At 35.5% G+C, this 23,876-nt stretch overlaps 1 protein-coding gene across 2 annotated transcripts in view; it reads left to right on the forward strand.

The window, feature by feature from the left end:
• LOC131040594 (uncharacterized) overlaps positions 1–23,876 on the forward strand; it is a 129,834-nt gene that overhangs the window by 92,298 nt on the left and 13,660 nt on the right. The window contains exons 15-17 of one of the 2 annotated variants that reach the window (XM_057973546.2): positions 6,948–7,178; positions 7,368–7,651; positions 7,769–8,068. In XM_057973546.2, coding sequence (XP_057829529.2) covers positions 6,948–7,178; positions 7,368–7,651; positions 7,769–8,068 — 815 coding nt within the window. The remainder of the gene's footprint in view (positions 1–6,947; positions 7,179–7,367; positions 7,652–7,768; positions 8,069–23,876) is intronic. The other variant, XM_057973547.2, reaches the window with a different exon arrangement.

The raw sequence follows: 23,876 nt of genomic DNA on the forward strand, positions 1-23,876 counted from the left end.
TTCAGATTTTCAGACTTGAAGAGATCCCTTGGTTGAAGGCTTATCCTTGAGCAAGATTAAAACAGCGATATCTCTTTGGCATTTAGGCAACTTTTATTAAGGAGTTTGAAGTCAAATCTGAGTTTATATTGTACTGTCATCAAAAGTTGCAGACCAAGGTTTCCCACGATTTGAATTATATCTTTCCCCACATGCATCAGTTTTGATCAACATTGGTTCCTAAATTTATTTAAGGATGAGGTGATGTCTCTGAGGTGATTTATTGGAAGATTTGGTGCCTATTTAATTACAGTGAAGAGGCCGAACTTCTGCAGGTCCGTGCCTTTCATACTTCATCAAACTTCATCATATGATGCATCGAAAGGGCAGTGAGGGTTAAGGCGATAAATTTAAGATCATTAGACAGAGGATTTGATGACTATTATAATTAGTTTGAAGGAGCCGAAGGTAGCAGATCCGTCCCCATGATCCCTCTTCGATTTCAATATTCAGTGCCTTACTTGATCAAGAAAATCAGCTAAGGAGTGAGGCGCTATACTACAAGTTGGAGATCAAGTTAGCAGCAGCAGGGCGGCATCAGACCAAGGATAATCTTGCAGATTGGAAGTCTACTTTGGATGGTTGTTGCTAGTAATTTCATTGCTTCATTCCAGGTTCAATCGCTAATCAAACTCATTGTAATTTTCAGTTTTCAATGATAAGTTTAGGACTGAAAATTTGTCTTCAGACTGTTATGACAACACTCCTTATATGTGATTATTTGCTGCCTATGTAAATGAAATAAGGAGTGAGGAGTTTGGAATTACATCTATATTTGTTTGGTCTGAGGATGTTTGGCAAATGTTTGTCAAATTGTCTCTTGGCTGTAAGTGCAATGTAAATTCATCACTATGCATTGATTAAGGGTCTAAAGTGACATTTAAGCATTGAAAAGATAAATTATGCATTGTAGTGTTGAATCTCAAGCATTTGGAAACCTTCTATAGTCATCTCAATAAGGACATTTCAGACTGAGATAATAAACCAACAAGCTGGAGGGTTGCATATGGAGTGTTCGTCAATATTCCTTGGGCTAGAATACATCTTTTCCACTCCTAGTTGGCCAAGGGATATTACAATTTATGAAGTTGAATACATAATATACATATACAATGTACATACACATATAGATATATACATATATACCTATGGCTACACATATACTTAAATACACACACACGTAAACGTACACACACACACACACACACACACACAGAGATACATACACACACAGACACACACTGACACATACTGACACACATACAGAAAAGTAGTATTATCCATATTTGATATGGTATTCCTATTGTGCTATGATATTTTTAATATATATATGTATGTGGAGATGTATACATATATGTAGATATGTATATATGTGTGTGTGTGTGTCAGTGTTCCACGAGGATGTGCCCCCTATCTAAAGCGATCATTTCAGTTGTCTTTTCAAGGTATTTTCCCTTATTGTTTTCTATTGGGTGCTAGTTTCATGCAATTTGGGCAACCTAGAAAGTGTCTTGTCAATGTGCTGCCTTGTACCTACATTTGTATCAGCTTGTAATCGTTATCAGTGCTTAATAGCAGAGATAGCATTGTTTCAATTTGCATGGTTCTTATGCCTGTTAAAAAATAAAAGATCATCCAGAGTGGTCATTACACATAGAAATGTTTTTTATGATGACAAAATTGAAATATATTTATGCCATTATTTCTATACCTTGAGCTGAAATGATATGGGTAATTAGAGCTTTTACTGTCTTTAGTGTTGGATTTTTTTAAGATACTCCAACACAATCGTTCTACATATAGCTTAATGTTCAAAGTTCAATGCAATCATTTCAACGTGTTTACTTATTCCTTATACAGTTATACATATTTTTATAACTAATCTTTCAAGTACTATATGTATTATGTCAGTACTGCTACCCCCCCCAAACTTAGCTTGTCCACCCGAGGAAACATCCCCAAACCTTGAGACACACACATATATATACAATTTGTCTATCTATCTATTGTAGATAGATAAATATATATGATTCTTATTTATATATTTATACATTAAATTTGCTGTTCAACATGTTTATATTTATTCATGCTTATATTATTATTATTTATCTATCCAGAATATATATATATATATATATATATATATATATATATATATATATATATATATATATATGTATGTAATATATATATATTGTATGGACATATTGTTACAATATTGCAGCCTTCAGAGTTTACAATAAGCCATCAGTGGCTAAATAATAAATATGAACTTTTGTTGAATAAAGGCTGCTACATATCCAGAGAATAGAAAAGATTTAAGAACTACAGATGGACATATTATCCATCCATAATAAATAATATCACGCACGAAAGATAAACATATGTAGAGCAGTGGCTGTTGTGTTTGCTACTCTATTTCCCGCACAGAGGCCTGAGTATTTCTGCATTCTAGTATATTCTGAAATCCTTATGTTCTCTGACTGAGCACATCAAGTGGCATTATCATGGAATGAATTTTAGAATCTGGAGCCTAATATGCAAACTATGGAAGATCAATTCAAACAGCATGTTTAGGATACAAATTTGGAGTGTATGGTTGAAAAATTAGATTTTGCTCAGAATTCATATGTTCAAAACAAGTTTGCTTCTAGACAAAAAATTCTTGAGGACAATTATGATTTATGAGAAGAAAATTTACCGTGCTTAAATGTGTTTGGAAAAAAAACATTTATGAGAAAAAAAATGGCGGACTCTTTGCTGAAATAAAAAAAAAACATTAATGAGAAGAACTTAGAAAACTGACAGAGCTTAATTGCAGTTAGTTCCTAAAAATCTGTTTTTTTTTTATAATATTTTTTTAATACACTGTTTGCCTGGATTTACCCTGGGTACACTCAGGGTTTGTCCTCTGGAATGTGGATTCATCTTGGCTATGTCTTGGGACGAACCCACAGTCCCAAGTATGATGCCTAGGTGTGCTCAAGAGGGACCAGACTGTGACGTGTACCTAGTCTTGTATGACACCGGTATGTCGCCAGAAATGGGCAAATCTTGTAGCATAGACATAGACCATTACAATTTAGTGAAGCAAACAGATACAGTTAAAATGGATGACAATCCAAATTTACAGCTAGCACTCAGTTTATAGAGACATGCCATTGCTTCAATTTAGTCATTTCAAATTAAGAAAGCATTGTTCACTATAAGTTAGTGCCAAATAAATTGTGAGTAAATAGGTCAAAAGCTTTGTTCAGTAGGCACTTTGTATACTGGATCAAGGATAGGATTGAGCATATTAGGAAACTGAGCTGGTAAGTTGAAAACTCAGGTAAGAATGGATATTGTCAATTTGATTTTATTTGCCAAAATGAAGCTGGAGTCAGGTGATTTAGATCCTCCTTTACATGTCAAAGTTTGCATAAACGAGGACTTTTCTTCCAGATCTTTTATCATACTGGACCAATGAAGTCACTAATTTAAAGTATTGGTCAGATAATTGAATGAAAAGTATGAATGATGTTACTAGATGCATCTAAATTTGGAAGCAAATATAGATCTCATCCTCTTCATACATCCTTGATTTGTCTATGTTCTGTTTATTATTTCTGTAACTATGGCAAATACCCCAGCTGTCTTTTTAGCTGTCTCTGAAAATCAACACAGAATTCAAATTTTTAACCCCTTTCTCTGACAAGGATAGCCGAACAATGGTTAAACACTAAATTTTTTGTGCTCAAGTTTTCCCAATTAAAAGTTAAATGACAGATTGTGATGGTAGTGCCTTTGAACAAGGGTTACTATTCATGGTGACTGTAGAATTGGAGAGCATATAATACGGAAAAGCAAGTGAAATACTTATTTATATAACCATGGAAAGTATAAGGTCATCACCAGACTGAGATGTGCAATGCCCAAGTTTATAATGATAAAACCTGGTTTTGATTGAGATTGCCTTTTTTTGATATTAAGATTTACCACCAGCAAATAGTTTGGCGGCAACTGTCATTCCATGAAACAACAAACATGTGCATGTTGTTTGATTACAATGTCAATTATTAACAATAAATGGTGTATAAATCTGTACCCTGGTGACTAGAGTTTTATGTGCTTTATACACCTGGGTTGAAAACTTATCATAATGATTGTCTAACTGTGATAAAATTTATTGAAGATAAGAAAAGCCATTTTCTCTTCTTGAACAGGAAAATCTGGAACAGTATGTCTCTATAATAGCACTGCCCACAGTGCAAACTGCAGATAAGTTATTGTGCTCCGTGCAGCTTGCAATTGATACAACAAATATTAAAATCCCATTTTCATTAGTAACATGCCATTGGAGTCATTGTTTTAACTGTCAATAGTATGGTAGAGAAACTTAAATAAAAAATGATACCAATTTTATATCTTTATTCATAACCCTTCTGATGGGAGCTGTTTTACTCCATTTTAAGGTTGTTGGACTTGTATGCATGTATCAAAATATGGTAGAAGAATCGGGGTGTAAAATATGATTGTAAGATTGCTGAGTTGTATATATGAGGTGGGAATGTTGCATGCATTAATGCACTGAATACAAGGCAATTATGCATGAACAAGTTAGACATATGCAGATCCTAGCAATTTTTACCAGCTGATGGTTTTCTGTTAGATATGATGTGATGTCCCACCCTGGATGGAACTACCGAGAACTGTTCTGCAGCAACCTGCTCGTTAATTTTAATTTAATAATTATCTTTTCCTATGTTTTGGCGGTCCTTCAGAATTAGACATAAATTGCAGAAGTTGTGTTCTGATTTGTGTTTGTAGTTTTTGAAGAGAAATAACAATTATATTCTTTTTGCAATTAATGAAGCCAACAGAAACTAACTTAGGAATTACAGTCGAGCTTGTTATTTCAATCAGGCTTCTACTGTAAACAAATACACTAGTTTTCTTATGATAATGGTGCTATTACAAACAAGCAGTGTCTTTCAAATCACTTTCTAACATACCCGATGGCTCCTTTGCATAAGAGTACTTAATGAGTTAATTTCTAGGCAATCAGACAACCAAGGTGCTCACTCAGAAAATGATTCATAGTGATTTAGAAATCTGCTCTTCACTTCTCCAAACTGCTGTCATACGGAGGTCTGATGTAGGCGCTCATATTAGTAGACATGCTATGATTAACCCTTGAGTTTGGAGATGTTTAGAGAGTTCACATCCTTCAGCTGGTACAGCCTGTTACAAGTCTGATTTATGTATATTAAATCCCTTTTGTCTGCTGCAACTCTTTTAGACGGAACTATTGTGCTGGAGGTGTGATCCCGATGATGGCAAGTGAGTGACCTAGAATGAAGTTTGGGGCTAGAATGACCTTCAAATGAGCTGCAAAGGGGGTCGGCCTAGCAAGCAGCCATCTTACTTCAGCCACCACTAGAAGACTTCTTAATCTGATCCAAAAAACCCTTCAAATTGCTGGGAATGGAGTTTCATACAAACCCCGATCAAAAAATGGATCAAAAGACTCTTGTTCACTTCCAACAAGCCAAATAGGGAGTGGCTAAAAAAGCTAGCTTCTCTTTCAGATTTCTATCAGCAAATAACTCTTCCAAAATTGGTTTCCTTGTAGCCAAACTGAGATCCCTGAAGTAGAACCTCCTTGCACACTCTTGGTTGGTCTCTCACAGCTGCTTCCCTTGGTTGGTCTCTCACAGCTGCAGGTATGTTTACTTATGGAGGTTTCGTCTCCAATAAGCAGCTCAAACCCTAAGGTTTAGACAAGCTCCTCTAAGGAGACAATAGCAAGATTAAAAAAACCACATAACATACCAAATGATTTCCAAATAGCCTTATTAATAGCCTCCAAGTCATGCACCCTAATTATGGTTTCTTCCCAACACCCACTTTATGTTTTCAAATCGAGTTTTGCTTTTCTCTTTAATACTCCTTTAAATTTGAGCATATTTCTCTCTCCTCAAGGGCATCCAAGATAAGTCGATTTCACCCTTTTATCATTGTCAATGACTTTATTATAACTTAATAAGTCGGCTTTGCAAGTTTCCTTTAATATCTTTTATAATATTACAAATAACCATAAAATGAGTGAATTCCATTTTCCATCTCCTGGGACGTCTAGCAAGGAAGCACCTCACTCTCTCTGTAGACTCATTTATGCCTTTGAAGGAGATATTCTAGGGTTTAATGGAGTTTTAGACTGGCAACTTGGAGATAACAATACTGTCAACTGATTCAACCCATGTTGACTCTAAAGTGCCCTCTAAAATAGGAGAAAATTACCAGTCCAGTGTCCTCTGCCTGTCCTTATCAGTCTATGAGGACTTCGTTAATAGATTGATCCTGATCTGTTGACTCTAGCTAAGATGGGGACATTGCATATGATTTGATGAAGTTTTCCTTAGATGGCTGCATCAATGGGTTAGTGTTAATTTTTATTTTTCTGAATGTTTTTGTAGGATACATAGTTAATAAAATAGATTAACTATCACTAAATTTTTCTCCTGCTCTTGTTCGTCTCTTTCATGATTTGATAACAAGAAGTTCCATTCCTTCTTTTTTTCCTTTTGTTGTGCCTTTATCTGATAGAGTGTTTTGAATTTTTCTTTTCTCACATGCCTTATTTAGTAATGATTGTGAGTAATGTCCATGGGGAACTGCATTTCACTGTTACTCCACTAGAAACTGGTGGAAGTAGAGTAGATAAGCTATATTTAAATATGGTCCTGCATCTCATACATATTCATTTCCATTTTTGAACTGACTATGGGAAATGTTTCTTTTTTCTGTACAGTTAGTGTAGTGATTAGTCTATGCTTGCTCTGAAAACTATTGTTTTCAAGTTTTATCTATTTTGTTACAATTCCTTGTGCTATCTATCTGTTTCTCTGATGTATGTAATATTTCAGGTTGATGATTTTCCAGTGTACAGCATGGCAACACCAACTGTTGATGGAGCAAAAGCATTACTATCTAGTCTTAATGCTGAACCCAGATCTGCTGGACATTGCTCACAAAAAGTACTTATTACAGATCTGAGAGAAGAAGTTGTTGTCTATATTTGTGGCAAACCATTTGTGCTTCGAGAGCTTTATCAGCCAGTAGACACGCTCAAGCATGTTGGAATTAAAGGCCATGTGGTGGGTAGGAGTCATGCAATTAAATACAGTAGGCCTAGCACACCACCTTTAATATGATTTATATAAAGATATAAGTTGATATTAATCTAGTTTAGTCAAAGACTCAAAATTATTTGATTGGATGCATATGAATTCCATTTACAGAAACATTAGTATGTATTCCGTTTGACTGATATCATACATTTTTAGGTTGAACATATGGAGGCTAGACTGAAAGAAGAAATTTTGTCTGAGGTAGCACGATCAGGTGGGCGTGTGCTTTTGCATTGTGAGGAGTTAAATCCTATCACAAACCAGTCAGACATCATAGGATACTGGGAGAATATATCATTTGAAGATGTTAAAACACCAGCAGAAGTTTATGCTGCTCTCAAGGGTGATGGGTACAATATTGATTACAAAAGGGTGCCTTTGACAAGAGAAAGAGAAGCTCTTGCCACAGATGTAGATTCTATTCAACGGCAGCTAGATGAGTATGTTAACTGTGATAACTGAGTTCCTGCTCAATGCATGGGTGTATCAGTAATGTCTATAACTGTTTTTTCATAGATTCTATGGTCAGATATAAATTTATGCTTCTTGTCTTTCAGCAGCGAAGGAGGAGCACAATGCTTGTTTGTCTCACATACTGGATTAGGAGGAATTGCATATGCAATGGCCATCACTTGTCTTAGACTTAGTGCACAAAGAGCACTGACTTGTGAGGGTTCAGCATCTGTGGGATTGACTAATTCTACAGGGATGCAGTGTTCTGGAAACGGCCCAGTCATAAATCCTTCGAATGATGAAGAGACATTCAAACAGGGAGACTACAGGGATATTTTAAGTCTTACCAGAGTTCTAGCATATGGCCCCATTAGCAAGACTGAAGTGGATGTTGTTATTGACAGGTATGGTTTGTTATCCACTTAAGTAGTCAAGCATTTTGATCAAGTGATTATATTTTGAATTTGCATTCATTAAATTTATTATTGAAATCTCACCTTCTTTCTTTTCTTTCAGTTTGATGATATAATATTTTGATGCAATTCCCTTGTAGTAACTTTTCCCAATAAATATGGAATTACAAATCAGGTAGTCTTACGTAAGCAGGGATGAAATTAGAAGCTAGTGGATGCTTGTTTTTCTTTTGTATGATCCATATGATTTACTTTTCTCTTTTGTATGTTTAAATAATCCTTTACTGCAATTTCAGTAATGGTTATTGGAATCCAATTATAATATGGAGGAAGATCACTTTAATCTAGATGTTTCCTATAAAACATGGACTCTCTTATACGTGGACAAGTAATGATAAAAGCCTAAAGGTTTGGTCCAACTTATTACTGGTAGTTATTTCAGACATTGCAATATTGGCTTTTCCAGTGACCCATCCTTCAGTCTGAGTCTTCTATGATGTTTACAGTAACTTGAGCAAAATTTTAGTTTTAATCAATCTTATGCAAATTGGAGATCATTTGGGATGTGAACCTATCCAAGAAGATTAAGAATGCCTCTTGAGATTGTTATATTACTCATTATAATCGTAGGATATAGTTATGTTTTAGGGACACCCAATTATCAGAGCATATTAATTTACCTTCCAGCTGTAAGCTCAAGAAATTAAAAGCATATTAGAATTTATGATCCCAAGGTCCAAAGTGACCATAATTAACAGCTGTTACAAAAACTGTTGTAATATGCTCTGTGAGTAATTGCCATTAATATACTGAATCATCATATGCTAGATTAATTAATTGATAACTTCCATTAATTTCCTTCTACTAACAAAATATGCACTGTGAACTGATTAATTTTGTCTTTCTGTTGTACTTCACTTTATATTACTGGCCCGACCTTGGCATAGCTCATCCACCTGTGTTTTTGTAGTCAATGAGCCTACATTAATTACATGTCTATCATCTGAACATTCACATCAGTTCAATACATTAGCTACTCGCCACTCGGCAAAACTCGCCAAGCCACTAGGAAAAAAACTTGGCAAAAACTCGGCAACTTAAAAACACGCTTAAATTTAATAAAAAATGCATTTTTTTTTGCAAAATTTAATGAGAAGATGCATCCAATGAGTCAATAAATGACAACACAAAAGAAACAAGCTGATTCTAGATATATTTAAATGCAAAGTGTTTACAAAATCACATCCTCATGAGGAATGCTGATGGCTGGAAGCCTGAAAGCAATTAAGTAAATAGTTTTTGTAAAACCAAAAGTAAATACATCATTGCAAATTACAATTACAACTTCCTCTTCCCAGCTCTAGCAAAAAGTTTGGGAGAGGCAGATCTAGAGGGTCCAGTCCTAGAAGTCTGCAGTTGGCGTGTGAGTGTCTGTGCCTCCTCTCTCAGTATGGCTGGCTCATCCTCCATCATGGCTGAAGCTATGTCTCCACCTTCTTGTGGCACTGGCAATGACTCCTCATCCTCATCCTCTTCCTCCTCAATGTCATCCAGCGTGAAACCAAATCCACCCCCCTCCTCCTCCATAGCCTGCCTCTCCAAATCAGTGATCTCACCCTCGGAAAACAATGGAGGTTGCTCCTGCGATGTCCAATCACTGTAAGGATCTATATCATCGAAGTCAATTGGACCACCTTCTACTTCCTCTACCTTCCTTACGCGCAATCAAAGGTTATATTGCATGAAGACAAGGTTATTGAGGCATTTCTGCGCTAACTTGCTCCTCTTCTTCGTGTGGATTGCTTAAAAAAAGCTCCAATTGCGCTCACAATTGGATGAACTGCAAAGCTGACATAAGACTCTGAGGGCAAATTTCTTGAGAGGGGGGGTGTTTCCACCCCAATTTTGCCACCAAGCATTTGCAAAATAAAAAAATTTGAAAAGTTAGAAAGCAAAGAGAAAAGAGAAAACATAATTTATCAGTTTATCAATCACTTTAGATCCCAAAATCCAAATGGCAAATGTTATACCTGGGGTTTGAGTGGTTCTCCCTCTCCTAGCCAGCTCTGAGAGAATAGCTTACCCCTTCCTTATAATTTTGGAGCTCACTCACAATGAGCTCTCTCTCCTAAACATTGGGTACCATCCTCTCAATGCATGTACTAAAGCTCTCCATGACCTCTCCATTCAGATCTAAGTAAGAACCCCCGAATCTAAAATGAGGGTTTAGGAAGTACCCTGCTGCATGAATGGGTTGGTGGAGCTGATTGTTCCACCTCCTATCAACAATTTCCCAAATGGGATCAAATTTGAGTCTATCCCCCTTGTAGTAGTTTTTGATAGACTCCTTGGTCCTATCCATGGCCTCGTAAAGATATCCCATTGGGGTTTTATCCCCATCCACCCAGTGGAGAACTCAAATAAAAGGCTTTGACACTTGCAATTGAAAAATACAAATTACAAAAAGATTAATTAATGAAGTTACAAATTAGTAATGAGAGACTTGAATCAAGAATAAGTAAAAATTAAAGTTTTGAAGTTACCTTCACAATCTTTGCAGCCCTTTGTGCAAATTGGTTGTCGAACATTATGAATGCCACAACCTCTCCTTCAGGCTTCTTTGAATAAGGTGAGTTAAGCCATTCTCCACTGACAAACCTTTGTTTCAAAGAAGTCGATGCAGCAAGAACACTTTGCAATGTCAAGAAAATCGTTGCAAACCTTGTGACACCAACTCTCACCAAATCTCTCCTTTGGGTGTGCCGTCTCATCAAATTTAGAACCCAAGGGTGATTATAAATATATTTGGTGATCCTCCTTGCATTTTCCACAATTGGAGTCGCCCACTCAAGTTTGCCTATGTCCTCCGAAAGGAGGTCAAGGACATGTGCTGCACAAGGTGTCCAAAAAAGAGTGGGGTGCCTCTTTTGGAGGATTCTTCCTGCAAAAGAAGTTATATGCAACCAAGTAAAACAAAGCCACAAGTACAACAAATGAAAATATTGGTAATGCCTAAACATAATAATTCAAAAGGATTCTACCTGCTGACACATATGCTGTTGCATTATCTGTGATGATTTGCACCACATTGTCTACCCCCACTTCCATCACAACCTGCTTCAACATTTCAGCCAATGTTTTTGCATTTTTCACCTTGCTGGAGGCATCAACCGACTTCAAGAACACTACATTGTCCTTGTAAGCAACCAAATTTTTTATAATGGTGCGGTTCTTGCCATCTGTCCACCCATCAGAAAGAATGGTGCAGCCATATTTTGCCCATTCATTTTTTTGTTCCTCTACTAGTTCCTTTGCCCTACCAACAACATTTGTGAGCAACCTACAAGAACAAAGTGAAATTAGTACACAATTTTGATTTAATAAACAAGAAATCTACAAAACAATTAAAAATGAAATCAAGTGGACTATTTAGTAATTTACTAACCTCTCACTCAACTCCTTGCGAGTAGGGGCCTTGTGCTCTTTTCCTACAATTGTCATTGTGGTCACCAAATTCAGCGAATAAAGATTTTCTGCCACATTGAATGGAATGTTGTTGAAGTACCAAAAATCAGCGCATGCAATGTGGCATTTCTCATGTGCCTCCCTATTCCATCCAGTGGCCTTTAATGATGGTTGTGCTCCAGGTGTGTTCCTGGGCACAAAATAGTCACCTATGGACCCTAATCGTGATGCAACAGTGGCACTGACACTGCTAGAGCCAGGTTCTCTACTAGAGGAACCAGATGCAATGGGCGAGGTGGTGGTGGGTTTGCGGATATGTGGGCCACGTCAAGAGCCCACTATGCTCTAAAGTGCTTCTTGTTCCTCTTCAATATCAATAGAAGCACCTTGAGATTCAGCTATGGCTGATCTCATGGCTAGCTTTACCCTCTCCCTCTTCAATTTCTTCTCTTCCCCAGCTGCAAGTAGGGCATTCATTTCTCTTTCTATTTCAGGAGTGGTCCCTATGCATTCTCTAGCATCATGTTTATCTATGCCAACAAGGTGGTATTTGAGGCGGTTGATGCCTCCATGAAGTACTCTTTCACACTTTATGCAAATAACTTCCCCAGGTTTGGGTCCCTCATATGCATACCTCCAAGCCCTATCTCTAGCGGACGGGTGCCTATATAACTGGATGGGCATGGTTCTAGTGGCCAATCATGACTTGCAATATTTAATGCTTAGTTAACCTACACATACAAAGTGAAAAAAAAAGTTAACTTTTTAGTTAAACAATTTAGCAAACTATCTAAATTAGTTGAAAAACATTTAGACATCATTTAAAGTTTAAAAAAAAAAAACAAAACTATTAGGGTTTGATTTTGTTTTGAAAACTAGATATTCCTCAGAAAAATAGTGAAAAAATCTACAGAACTTGTCAAAACTAGTGTTAAATCTTGTTCAAATAAGTTAAAAAGATTTCTAACTCATCTAAATTCAACAAAAAATAAACAAAATGTTTTAAAAAAGCGTAGGAAAAAAATAGAAAAACTAACACCTGGGAATCTGATTTTTCTTGAAAATCCCCTTCAAATCCCCTGAAAATCCACTTGGAATCACTCAAAAATCACTCCAAATAACCTTGCAAGTCACTCCAAGTCAACCTTAACCCTTCTCAGCCCAAAACCCAATCAAAAAACACAAAATGAATAATCTTTCTGCCGTTTGGCATTTTTAGGCACAGGCAGGGGAGTTTTTGACTCGAACTAGCCGAGGTTTGGCCAAAACATCACCAAAAACTCGGCGAGTTATCCGGCGAGTAAAAGTCATTATTACTCTCCGGATACAAAAACTCGGCGAAACTCGGCGAGTTTTATGCATTCAATAATATGGCAATGCAACTGTATATAGAATAGGACAACTGCTATTCTATTTGCAATAACAATATAAGGTCATAGATTTTCTATATTTACTTGATCCAACATGTGTAAGACAATCAGTACGCCAGTTAACTCTTTCCACATCAGGTTAGATACCTCAGGAATGCTAAAAGACACTCTTTTCAAAGTCAAATTTATAAATACTAAACTCTTTTTAAAGCCTGTGCCAAGATTCTCCTACACCCTGTCATGGCATCTAACATCTAACATCTAGAAGCAACTCTGTAATACACATGGATGGCTGTGGGTGACAATACACAATAAATTCTCAACTAAGGTACAGCTCAGAAAAGAGGGATTCGTTGGACTAATGGTATGCTCTCATGACTGTTGCAATAAAGAAACAATTGGTCATCTTTCTTGTTTTGTCTGTTGCCAATACGTTTGGAAAGTTTGTGTATCAAAATCTCATGTCTCCCAAAGAAGCCAATTCAATCTGGGATAAGATTAAAAAGCTGTATAGATATTTTGGACAGATCCAGTGCTAAAACTCATCCACAAACTCAGCCCTGGAGTTCACTGTTTAGTATATATGGAGAGAGAGAAATAATGGAATCTTTGACAACTCAGCATGCCACATGGATACAGTTATAAGTAATAGTATTGTTAAAACCCAGATCATAGATACAGCCATAATCTATGCTGGTAAGTCAAGGGATAAATTCTCCATCTTGGATCTCAAAGATCTACCTATTGAATGAGCTTGGGTCCAATACCCTTACACTATAACACACGCTGTTTCTCCGTAACACTCCAACCTTGTTGAGACTACCCTCCTAACAGATGGATGAAAGTGAATTTCAGTGGGAGATCCAAACATAACTCTGGCTGGGTCAGCATGAGAGGAATATGCTAAGACATGCAAATGGTTCTGTTTGGAATGGCATATAAGCAATTCTCAGGTAAGCAAACAAGCTATATGGCCAAATTATTAGTCATGAGAGGAGGTGTAGAATTAGCCAAAGATATGCATGTCAATAGGCTGCTAGTGGAAGGTGATCCTAAATTAATCATTAACTAAATCAACAAGGGACTCCAAAACAAGCAATATTGCTAGAATTGGAAAATAGAACCACTAATGGAAGGTGTTGTTTGAAAGGACTAGAATTCACTATCAAAGAAGACCTACAATCAAATTAACAGACCACCTTGCCAAAGAAGCAATTACAGGAATCCACAACCTTTGAGGACTACAAGTTGTTAGACGAGCTCTCTCATCCATACAACAACTTATCAATTTTTTTAAGTTCCCAACAAATATGATGTCATGTCCCCTTTTACCAGAAATGGAAACTTACTAACAATAGTAAGTTCTCACTATCCAAAAATAGTAAGTCGGGGCCATAGGACAATTTGGAAAAATTAGTATTAATTTAGTAATTTATTAATTTCGATGCAAATCCATATTCCTCAAACAAATAATATTAATTTAATAATTTATTTATTTTGAAAAAATAATATTAATTTTACCAAGCAAAAAAAAAATAATAGTAATTTTATAATTTATTTGTTTTGATGCAAATCCATATATCTTAAACAAATAGATATTAAATTAATGTCCTCATTTGGTGGGCGTGGGTTTTTAAAAGTTTCCTTGGCATGAATGTTGTAAAAAATATTGAACATTTCCTTTTTATGAAAGTTTCTTTCATTTCAAATAGTGGGATTTGGGTGCTCAATTTGAATTTTGAATTTGAATTTAATATATAAAGAAATTTGGGCATTTGGAGGGCATTCAGAATTTGGCTTTTAGTATGAGCTTTGGCTTGTTTCTTTAGTGGCTGATAAACCGGTGGAGAAGGAGACTGTAGAACGAGAGTTTGGAAGTTTCTAGTTGATCTAAGTATGGGAGTTTGTAAAAAATATTAAACATTTCCTTTTTATGAAAGTTTCTTTCATTTCAAATAGTGGGATCTGGGTGCCCAATTTGAATTTAATATATAAAGAAATTTGGGCATTTGGAGGGCATTCAGAATTTGTCTTTTAGTATGAGCTTTGGCTTGTTTCTTTAGTGGCTGATAAACCGGTGGAGAAGGAGACTGTAGAACGAGAGTTTGGAAGTTTCTAGTTGATCGAAGTATGGGAGTTTGTAAAAAATAATAAACATTTCCTTTTTATGAAAGTTTCTTTCATTTCAAATAGTGGGATCTGGGTGCCCAATTTGAATTTTGAATTTGAATTTAATATATAAAGAAATTTGGGCATTTGGAGGGCATTCAGAATTTGGCTTTTAGTATGAGCTTTGGCTTGTTTCTTTAGTGGCTGATAAACCGGTGGAGAAGGAGACTGTAGAACGAGAGTTTGGAAGTTTCTAGTTGATCTAAGTATGGGAGTTTGAGGATTACCAGGGTGTTCTGAAGATGGGAGTCAAGTCATTGTAAAGAATAATCTCATTCAGAGGTTATCACTGAGCTGATTAGTCTAGGATTTCTTCAGTTTGCAGCTGTTTTGAGTATAATTTTGTATCTTGAGTTTATTTAAGTCTATTGGCACCATTGAGGCCATGGCGTTTGCTGCATTTTTCTGTTTAAACTCACATTTTTATCATTAATTAAGTTGTCTTGAAGTTTGGTGAGTTATTCCTGAAATGTGGTGAAGTTTACAGTGAGTTTGCTTTCAAATTGATTCCAGTTTTGTACGCAGATTTAGTGTTATTTATGACAGAAAAAATAATGTATTTTCTTGTAATAAATCTCAAATAATTATTTCATATCAATTTAAATAAGTTCCCTGAAGTTTGGGTGAAATTTGTGCAATAGGGTGCATAATTTGTGAGTTTATTTGCTGAAACTGCAAAGAAATTTCAGTTTAATTTGGATAAGTGTTTTCATAGGATTTTGGATTGACAAATTAATTTCATTAGATGTCCTTCGCTGCAATTTGATTAATTTATCAAATTAATTTAATATGGGACATTACATATGATTAAAATATATACATATATTACAAATAACATTATCTGTTAATAAATTTCAAATGGGACAGGGCTACTCATAAATTAGATGCTGAAAAAACTTTTATTTATTCTTAATTGACTTCCTTGAGTCTGAATTACTCTTTGATTTTACCTTTCATTATCTCTATATACAAACTAAAATAATGTGTCTAATATAGAGTTTGACACTTGTAAAAATTATTGATAAAAACAATTAAACAATCTCTTAAATTAAGTCACCTTACATTTAGTTTTCCAATTAGGTGGTTTAGAAAGAAAAATAAAGACTAAAAGCTGGGTGTCTAAGCATACAAGGCTTATCCTAAAAATAGTGGCACCCTATTTTCTAAAACAACAGTTAATAAATAAGAAATCTAAATTGAGCTTCATAAACATAGTCTTAAACAGCTGGAAAATAATACCTAAAACAAATATTTATTGGTTGTACCCAATATTTTAGCAAACTGTAGAATGTATGAAACATCTTCAAAAATAACTACTATCATCTTTGTCGGTAACTATTTGTTATCTTCATTAACAACTGATGTGTCTTTATTAGCAACAATTTGAATTTATCAACACCAGTAGTTTGCTTTTGTTATCTTATTTTAACTTAGATATCATTCTGCTCTTACATCAGTTTTTCCTACATTCTCGCCCTTGATGTCGAATCACTTTATCTGTAGCTGTTTCTTCAACTCTATATTTATTATTATTCCTAGTCCTTTAATCATGATACTTACCAACTCTTTTATTGACCTGCAAAACTGAATTTTTTTATCTTATCCCAATTCTTTTGCATATTGGTGATTTAATTTTTTTTTTTGTACCGGCATGAAACATTTGATATTTACTTAACTGTACTGCTCTTCTGTTGTCACAAAATATCACTATAAAATTTCTTTGTTCTTCTCTTAGATCTTCCAAAACTCTTCTTAAACAAGATGCATGTGTGCATGCTACTGTTAATGCAACATATTCTATTTTTGGACTTGATAATGCCACTGTATCATGCTTTTATGAACTCCTGTAACCGATTCACTTCCTAGCACAAAATGACATCGTTTTGTATTTTTTTAATTATTTGGCAGTCCTGTTTAATTTGTGTCCAAATAACCAAACAACTTTGAATCTTTAACTGAATAATAATGAATTCCATTGTCTTTGTTTCCTTTCACTTTCCTAAGTATTCCTTTTATTGCTTGTAGACGTCTTTCCATAGACTGACCAGTATACCTTGAAATCAATGAAATTGCAAACATAATATCTGGTCTTGTAGCTGTCAAACATGTTAAGCGACCAATAATACTTTTGTATTTCTTTTCATCTACCTTTGGTGATCCATCTTTCATCAATTTTTCTCCATGTGCACTTGGTTCATCAACACCTTTAATCTAGAATTAGAATATTAAACTTCTTCAATATATGTAGCACATACATAGCTTGATGATTGAAGATCTTAACATGAGATTGGTGTACTTTTCATGTTAAAAGATCTTGGATAAGTCATAAATTAGACATTTCAAATTATTTTGTCATGGACTTTTTGAATTCTTTCTTAGTCTTGATTGAGCTTCCTTATCGATTTGATCAACTTTTAGGAAAACATAAAATGTTTCATTACCTTTCTTCTTGAAATACAGTGTAGGTTCATTCTTGCTTTGTACAACTACAGATCCACTTGGTAAGAACCATATATAAATTCTTGAATACCATGCTCTTGGTGATTGAACATTTTATTTACCCTGTAAGCACATACTTCTTTGCCTTGTTCAAGGCCTTGTAGCTGATCCACATATACTTACTTTCATTGTAAGCATTTGAAAAAGCACTCATCACATCTAATTGGTATACTTTCCATTCTTTCTGACCTACTAATGACAATATCAATCTTATAGTGTGATGCCTGACAACAAGTAAGGTCTCTTCATAGTCTGTACCAGACCCCTGCACATATCCTTTTGCAACCAGTCTAGCTTTGTATCTTTCAATTATTATTTTTGTTTCTTTTGATAGCATCATTCGTTTCTTCCATAGCTATAATCCATTCTTTCTTTCAATTTTTTCTACAAACTTAGGTCCAATCCTAATAGTTGAATAAAATGCATAATTGATCAATTCATCATCTTCATTGCTTTCTTTAACTTGATTTCTTGTTAATCTTCTTTTAAATGTTTGATCTATCATTAGTTTTGGAGGAAGTTTGCATTATGTTTCTTGTTTTTTGTAACAACATTGCTTGAATTTGATGTAGATTTTGGACTTTCAGCTCTCTTTTCTTGATCCCAAGTTATTTGTTAATTCTTTTTTTTTTTAATTCCTTGAAGTGATTTGCATAGACACCTCTTTAAACTAATATCGCATTCTACAAATACTGCTCTTCTTTGAGGGGAATACTTTGCTTTCAGTATTGTATGTTGTAAATATTCATGCTTCACTCAATGCATCCAATTTCTAACTTGTCTTTTTTTTTATGTGAACACAAGCCCAGCAACCAAATGCTTTCAAGCATGCTATTGTAGGATTTTTCTTGTATCACACCATATGCAGTGTCAAGCTTTTTACTGCAATAGTTGGGCTCTTAATCATGATATAAACAACAGATTTAAGTACTTTAACCCAAAACCCCTTGTTCACACTCCTTGCTTCCAGTATGTCCCTTGTCAATTCTAATAGTGTTATGTTTTTATGTTTTTTTTGTGCCACTAGATTCCATCCTTTGCACAAAATTCATTGAATTCTTTTAAACAAAATTCACCTTCTCTATCTATTGTTAAACACTTTATGTATCTTCCACTTTCTTTTTTCTACAATTGCTTTGAATATTTTTAATGCTTCAAAAACAGCACTTAGTTGTTCGAAAAATAGACCTATACATATTTAGACTGCTGGAGATTGATTTGTGTTGGATTTAGCTGTGAAGCCATCCAAGATCAATATGACTGAAGGAAAGCAAGGTAGGAATCCTAAGATGAACAAAAATCAGCACTCCCTTCGTACTGAACTAGACTCATAATCAACTGAGCTAGTGATCTATTATCATAGGGAGAGGTGAGGGCTGTGTATATAAGAAAGTATGGGCAAATAAAGCCATGAGGAATAATAACTCCCTATAGCCCAAAATAGGAGGGAGTTTTACCTACTTGGTAAATGCCAAATACATGGTTATGCCAACTTACGTAAAGACAAAGAAATGGTTTTGGGGAGGTGGTAGATAAATCCAAAAGAGGGTGTGTCATTCAACTTCCCAAATGTGGGTGTGAATGACACGTTTGATTGTAGGATTATGCCATGTGTCTTTATCCTAACCATTCTAATATAACGTAAGCAAGCTTAATAATGTGTAGGAAAAGTAAATATTCTCTAACATAAGAGAAAATAAATGCCTACACTAACAATTTGTTCCATGTTTCTGGCTTCCATCACTTTGTTGAGGCCTTCGAGGAAGTTTTTAATTGGGTTGGTTTGCAAAAGCATTATCCTTTTCGGAAATTTGAATGTAATCAGCAAAACATTCCATTAGGATTTTGAAGAAAATGTCCTGGGTGTTAATGGTCTGCTGTCTGATCCTACATTATAAGTTGTCAAAGTTGGTTTGTGATCATTGTTGGCCCTTCAAGCAATCTTGTCACAGTTCACCTCAATCTTTCGGCCTTTGAAATTCAAATCTCTGTAGCAATGAAATAAGGAGCAGCTGCCTGTTCCTGAAAGCTATAGCAGGCCACTTAAGAATATTAGATATTGTAAGTGTCAGTCTCTTTGTTTTGTCTGTAACTCTCAAACATACAAGAAAGAAGCAATTCTCAAAGAGAATTTGTTCTATAGAGCTCCCAAATCCTGATGACAATGCTGTTAAGGAGCTGAATAGAGATGAGATTTGTTGTATTGTTCTTGATGCAGATGAGCATAATGTTCCTCTCTGCGCTGTCAGGCTTTCTGAAACTGAAATTGCTGTAGTACAGCCTTCCAAGGACATTCTTCTCACTCAAAAACTTCAACTATAACTCTCCCTTAATTTTGCTTTCCCACCTCAAAAGCAAGTATGACCTCAGGTCTTAAACAGCACACTGGAGTATTATCCGCTACAGATATTTTTTCTGAAAAGCCTTTTGCCTCTGCTGATTTCAACTCCCAAACCTATGATTTTTAGACCTTCCACATCTACTAAAAGCAACTTCTGTATGCCTACTGCAATTAAAGGCACAAGTCCTTTTGCACTCTGATGGAATGGTGACAGGTCTGCACTCTCCTCTGAAGACACTAATACTGACCCATGCCCTGTTGATTCTAATGCTTACCCTGCAAATGAGCTCAATTCCAAAGATACAGCCATACTTATAACCCTTGCCAACAACAGTAATACTTGCAAGGGTTTACACTAAGGTTCTAGAAGTAAACATTGAAGAACAAGCTGGAAATTAGAAGAGCATTAACCTGCTGGTTGTCAATATTCAGTTCTATGGGGACAATCAAATGGCTTTACACAGATACCTTAGCAAGAAGGCAGATCACTTAAAGTGCTGGAAAAATACATAATAATCTGTTCAGCCAGAATGAAGCTACTGAGCTACCAAGTTGCTGCTGATAAATGAAAAATTGAAAAGAGAACTAGCAGAAATAATACACTACAACGAGCAACAGTTGGCCACCAATACAGCCATCTCGTTTTTCAATGAACCTCTGGCACACTACTCTCCACCTATGGAGAAATGGAGTGTCAGTCCTAGGGTTCACTCGGAGGAAGAAGTGGTGGAATGGATCTGAAACCAGTGCCAATTTGAGGTCACATCCTCCAGATCAGGTTCCTCATGCAACAAAATCCCTGTCCCCTCACAGCTGCAAGGCAAAATAAAGATATGCAGCCCTTCTGAAAACCAATTCAGAAATACTGAGTGGGGGGTTGGGGGGAGGGGGGGCGGGGTTGAATCAGTATTTCAAAATATTAGTATTTGAAATCACACAAAATAAGCAGAATAAACATTCAAAGAGAGGATATAGAATTTATCTCGTGGAAAACCCTATCAGGTTAAAAACCACGGCATAAAAAACTTTTGTTAATACAAATGGGCACCAACCCACTTAGAGAGCTCCTACCCTCTTTGAATCACAACATTAATCAGTTGAGGCGCCAACTGCAATCAGAAAAGCAACACAAAAATCACTATAATCCTGTATCAAGTTCATTCTGTAAATATCATTTGCTTCTCTTCATAACATATGCTCCAAAACATGCATTCAGAGCTTCCTAAAGATATTCAATCAATCCTCCTATTTTAGAAACAGTAACTGTATCACTTTTAAAGAAACACGAACTGTTCTCCTTTTACTGCATACCACCGGCAAACTATGTTATGATATGTATAATCACTCCCACAATCAGTGTCCCTCATAGATACACACCCATACGAACTGTTCTCCTATATCATATTTAAACACAGTTTGAACAGCATATATCACTTACGGCCCGATACCTCTCCAGAATCATCACGCACAACAGATCACTTCACTATATTAACAGCAAAGATGATTTTCATAAACCCTCTTGAAACGCACAGCACCTTTCAAAAACCAGACACAGTTACCTTTTTACGTCAACACATCTCTTAAAAAAAATCACACTCAATTTAGTCGAAATATCCTACTGTAAACAAAACATTTTCTTTTTTTTTTGATACTGACATCCCACTCATTACAAATCGAGAAGCACTAAAAAAAATTTCGAAGTAGCTTCCCAGAAAGAATACACAACTCTTCCACCTGTCTGAATACAAAGAATGTCTGACACAATCAAAAGCTGACACAATGTTTCCCACAGAACTTCATAGCAGAGGAAAAATCGGGCTCAGAAAAATCCGAGAAATGTTTATGGCAGACATCATAGAAAATTTCAGAGAACCGTTATTCTTTTCACACTGCGCCTAACCAAACACACAGACCAGCAGCTCTCAAAACAATATTCCAAAAGATTCAATCTGAAAAAAAACAATGCCCTTCACAAGCCAAGTGTGTCGAACTTTCTCAGTTTGTTGAAGAGAACTGCCAAAATACTCCACGTAGAAGGAAAAAGAAAATGTTTTATTAGAACCATGTAACATTCACCTGCTGAAAAGAATCAAAACAAAAACGTTTTTTAAAAAAAATCAGATCTCATATCCATCTAAAACAGGTATACGTGTCCAAAACGGCTCGCTAATGAAGACAACTTATCTTTAGAAGTTGTATGCAACTCAGCTTGTAGAGTTCGAACATCTGTTTGAAAGTCTCTTTAAAAAAGAGCCAAGAATTCTCTACAATTTTGCTACCACAAAGATAATGAAGAAGAAAGTTGATTGTGAGGCCACGTATCCATCATACTCCACCATCATAGCTTAGAATCAAACAAAATACGTGCCATAGAAACTACCATTGAAGCTGGCTCGTGTAACTTCTGAACACAAATCGCACAGCAGATGAAAAAGAACACATATGTGTCCAAAACACATTCCATTCCTCTTGCAAACGAATCACTCAAGGATGTGACACAAAAGCTGACATAGAAAGAACAGCTTACAAGGCACAGGCAACCAGCTGATATAGACACTCAACCAAGCAGCTCAAATGCAGACACTCAAACAACATTGACATCAATGACAAAATTCTCTACACCTTCTCGACTGCACAGACTACCAATATATCTATGTCAATCCCATGCTAAACAGAATTGCAATAGATCTCTACTTACTTTTAGTGCCATTTTAGATATTTAGTTTTTCAACATGTCTCTAAGCTAATCAGATATATACTACTCTTTTGTTGCTTCCTTGTAATTTAGGCTATACCCTAGCTTTTATAACTGCAGTAAACTCTTACATATATTTTACTTGTAAAGAAACCTGGCATTTTGTAGGTGGCCATTTCCTTTATCAATATAATTTATCTTTTGATAGATGACATTATTCTCATTTTCATGAACTAGTCTACAAATCTCTCAAGAAGGGCCTTGGGAGGAGTATTAAAGACCTCTCATAGACCCTGTGTTTTTCATTTGGCAACAACCGCATGTAAATCCCATACACAACCGCTTAACATAACCTACAAACCAGACTTAGTTATATGCACATTGCATAACAACTTTTTCATCTCCAAACATATTTCCACATTATTTATTCATAATTTTCATCTAGTCCATACCTTAAAAAGGTGTCTCTCTCTGAAAGATGCCATGTAGTTATAACTCTATCGCAAGTTCTGAAGTAGTTCTCACTTGCAAAGTAACCATCTCTATTACTTGTGATGCGTTGTCATATGGCAAATCCACTAGCAATTTGCTCATAGAGGACTTTGTGTTGCTCCTCTCGGACTTGTCAAGTAGAGCTGTACTTTTTAATATTGTGGTTATATATTCCATCATCACAGCAATACAAGGACACAACATAGAGACTACTTTATAACCTTTCTTCTAACAATGCAATCATGCACTATCTAGTGGGCTTTGTTTTGTTAGGAGTCTTCTGTAACAGTTCTGTTGTCAGTATGCTCATCTTTGAGTGTGATATGGGCGGTTCCTCTCTTGTTATTTGCATTCTTCATGTCAAATTTCCTTTCTTTTATTGCTTGCTTTCACTATTCTATTTTAACACATTGAATCATCATAATTATAAGTGATGGCGAGAAGTGATTAAGAATCATTGCAAATAGCTGGATCTATGGATTAAGAATAATTTATAGAGCCAGCTATAAATAGGAAAACATTAACAGAAGAGTCTACAAACTAATCTGTCTTATTGTTCGCAAGGACATATTACATCACCTATAGCACATTGAGTGCATTTATATTGCTAACCACTAGGACCATAAAATCTAGTTGTTGTTTGGAAATCCACTTTAAGCTCTATTTGTGATGTTTCCATTAATAATTGGCTCCTGTGGATGTTACTGAGACAACTAAAGAGACTGCTACTTCTACATAGATCATGACTTCTCCAAATGCTTCTGATGA

This window comes from Cryptomeria japonica, chromosome 4 (assembly GCF_030272615.1).
Source record: "Cryptomeria japonica chromosome 4, Sugi_1.0, whole genome shotgun sequence".
Taxonomy (NCBI): Eukaryota; Viridiplantae; Streptophyta; class Pinopsida; order Cupressales; family Cupressaceae; genus Cryptomeria; species Cryptomeria japonica.